General features: G+C 34.0%; 1 protein-coding gene across 1 annotated transcript in view; it reads left to right on the top strand.

The window, feature by feature from the left end:
* The window catches only part of CAPS2 (calcyphosine 2), a 49,298-nt gene that overhangs the window by 42,144 nt on the left and 3,516 nt on the right, over positions 1-3,638 (top strand). The window contains 2 exon segments of the mRNA XM_012652981.1: positions 226-351; positions 3,492-3,588. Coding sequence (XP_012508435.1) covers positions 226-351; positions 3,492-3,588 — 223 coding nt within the window.

A 3,638-nucleotide genomic window follows, 5' to 3' on the forward strand; every position in this document is an offset into this window, starting at 1 on the left:
CTAAATGGCTCCTGACTTTATAGAACTGTTCACCACAGAGGTCTCTTAAAATAGCTTTCTTGGTGGCTTTGATTGGATTTATATGAAACATTTTGAATTTTTTTATTAAATGAGCTATCTTATCTAGGGTTACAAAAGTTATAACAAAATACAACTATGATGATTTTGCTTGTGACCATATATGACTTAAAAATGTAACAGTGATCTCTGTTTGATTATTTTTAGGATTTTGAGTCTTTGTGGCTAATTCTGAATGTCAATGGTAATGGCAATGGCAAAGTTGATTACGGAGAATTCAAACGTGCCATTTTTGGTGAAATGAATGAATATAGGAAATCATTTGTTCGAAAGGTAACTCTGTTAAGTAATCTTTCAAATTGTTACTTTTAATAGATTATTAGGTTTATTATTTTAAAACTATAATGAATTACCATTTAAAATGTTTTAAATCTATTATATTTACCTGTAATGTATGTTGGGTTTAGTAAAACACAAAACAAACAAGCACATACTCATATAGATCTACCCAGAATAAAGCAAAATAACTTATGCATTTCTTTTAGAAAAATATTATAAGATGAAAATAAAATTTGAAATCAAATCTTCGTTAATATATTACTAGCTCCATAAATTGCTGCCTCCATAAATTAGTAGCTACATAGCTATATGCATTATAAAATATCTCTGAGCTTCAGTTTCCTATCTCATACAATTAGTATTAGGATTAAAGGAGATAATAAATATAAAATTCTTAGTGTCAGTGCTCAATATATTTTATTTTAGAATGAACATTAAAAAATGTTTCTCTGGTTTTTATCATATGCGTGCTAAATATTAACATGAAGATTAGAATGATCATGTTAGATTAGAATTAAAAACAGGAGCCTTGATTGCTATAGGAAACTGCATGTTACTAGGGTTCTGGTAGCCATTTTTAGAGTATGCTTTTGAGCAACATAGTTCTCCTTTTCTTTTGCATATGTACTTAATATAAAATGTACATGTAACTAATGTCGAAACACAGCTATTCTGTATAGAGTAATATAAACAATTATATCAAGTATAAATCTCAAATAGGAAAATCAAAGTCTCTACTTTTACTGGCCAAGAGATACTATAAAATCCTTAAACAAAATTACCCCATAATGTTTATAAATTTGTATTTATTTGTAATTTCATGTCCCGCTGATAGGTCAGGAATAGAAACTGGAGGCTTGTCTCTTTCATAAATCTTGGTATAGGGAATAGAGGATAAGGTAGAGTTATAAAGGACTGTGTTAGTTTGCTTGGGCTACCATAGCAAAATCCCACAGACTGGGTGGCTGAAACAACAGAAATTTATTTTTTTACAGTTCTAAAGGCTAGATGTCCAAATACAAGGTGCCAGCAGGTTTGGTTTCTTCTGAGGCCTCTCTCCTTGTCTTACAGATGGCTGCCTTTTTTCACTGGGTTCTCACATGGTCTTCCCTTTGTCTGTGTTGTTTGTGTCCCACTCTCTTCTTACAGGGACAGCAGTCATATTGGATTGCCCCCCCCCCCCCGTGATTCCATTTTAACTTAATTACCTCTTTAATGGCCCATTTTCCAAATAGTGTTATATTCTGAGGTAGTAGGAGTTAGGATTCGACATATGAATTTTGGGGGAACACAATTCATTCTACAGCAGGTACCATATTTCCGTGAACTCAATATTGTGAATAAACAAACTTGATTTTAGTTTGGACTCTTCTGCAAATGTGGGATGTTGCTTTGGGTAGCTTATGTTTCTGTTTACCTAATCCTCTTTTCAGTGAAATATTTTGGGATAGTCACACTTGCACTGAATTAGAGGAGCAATAAAACCACTAGCATTTTAAAAGGTAGTGTTAAATTTCAAGAAATAGAGCAACAAAACTCATTTAAAAAATATTTCACTTTCTCATTAATTTTAGTGATGAAATATTTGCAAGCTCATTTATAGAGTTAAAATAGTCTGCCTGGCAATTTGTTATGGCTGTTTATAAGTTTCATATAAATCCTAGACCTGGAAGTTACCCAAGAGGTCCTTTACCTAACTTTTAAGTTTGCAGAGGACAGCCAGGGAAACAGAAATTGGGTTACTCTCTTAAGGTCATGATGCTAGAAAATGGTAGAACTTTCTACTTGACTACAGGTTTCCTAATATCTTGCTTCAGTATCTTTTCTGTTGTATTTATGATGCTTCTTTCATATACTATTAGGTTGGTGCAAAAGTAATTGTGGTTTTTAGCATTGTTGAAATTTGCTGTTCGATAATGGAATATATTCTTAAATGTGGTTATGTTAAATATCATTTTAACGCACATCTGTTGCTTTATGTTTTTTTGCTCATGACTTATAACTTGCCATTTATTTTATATTTCTTTTAGACTATGGAAATGATTTTAGACAAAAAGCAAATTCGAGCGATTTTCTTATAGGGGTTGTAAAGCAGCAGAGACAACTGGCAACATCAACAACGCATTTGGCCCAGGAACTGCTAACCAACGTACAGTGCAGTGGTGGTTCAAGAAGTTTTTCAAAGGAGATGAGAGCCTTGAAGATGAGGAGCACAGTGGCTGGCCATTGGAAGTTGACAACGACCAATTGAAAGCAACCATCGGAGCTGATCCTCTTAAAACTACACAAGAAGTTGCCAAGGAACTCAAGATCAACCATTCTACAGTTGTTCGGCACTTGAAGCAAATTGCAAAGGTGAAAAAGCTCAATAAGTGGATACCTCATGAGCTGATCGAAAATCAAAAAAATCGTCGTTTTGAAGTGTCATCTTTTATTGTACCAGCAATGAACCATTTCTCTATTGGATGTGCAAGAAAAAATGGAGTTTGTGTTAGACTACTGGTGAAAACCAGCTCAGTGGTTGGACCAACAAGCTCCAAAGCACTTCCAAAACCTAACTTGAACCAAAAAAAGTCGTGGTCACTGTTGGGTGGTCTGCTGCTGGTACGATCCACTACAGCTTTCTGAATCCTGGCAAAACCATTACATCTGAGAAATATGCTCAGCAAATTGATGAGATGCACTGAAAACTACAATGCCTGCAGCCAGCATTGGCTCATCTGCCGTATTCACCTGACCTCTGGCCAACTGACTACCACTTCTTCAAGCATCTCAACAACTTTTTGCAGTGAAAACACTTCCACAGCCAGCAGGAAGCAGAAAATGCTTTCCAAGAGTTCGTGGAATCCGGAAGCACAGATTTTTACATTACAGGAATAAACAAACTTATTTCTCGTTGATAAAAATGTGTTGATTTTAATAGTTCCTATTTTGATTAATAAAGATGTGTTTGAGCCTAGTTATAATGATTTAAAATTCATGGCCTGAAACGCAATTACTTTTGCACCAACCTAATAGTTTAGTACTTTTCAACTGTTTTGTTTATAGCTCAGAAATAACTTACCGCAAAATAGAAAATTCGTTCTCATGTCTAATGATTTTGATAAAAAAATAACATTTCACTGTTTATGTAGGCCTTTATGAAACTAGACTGCAACAGAACTGGAAGTGTGCCTATTATAAACGTAAGAAAATGTTATTGTGCAAAGAAGCATTCTCAAGTAATTTCAGGTAACTATTATGAGTCAAAATACATTGGATTTCTAAAAATGTTAGTTAAT

The sequence above is a fragment of the Propithecus coquereli genome, unplaced genomic scaffold, assembly GCF_000956105.1.
Source record: "Propithecus coquereli isolate 6110/MARCELLA unplaced genomic scaffold, Pcoq_1.0 Scaffold407, whole genome shotgun sequence".
Classification (NCBI taxonomy): Eukaryota; Metazoa; Chordata; class Mammalia; order Primates; family Indriidae; genus Propithecus; species Propithecus coquereli.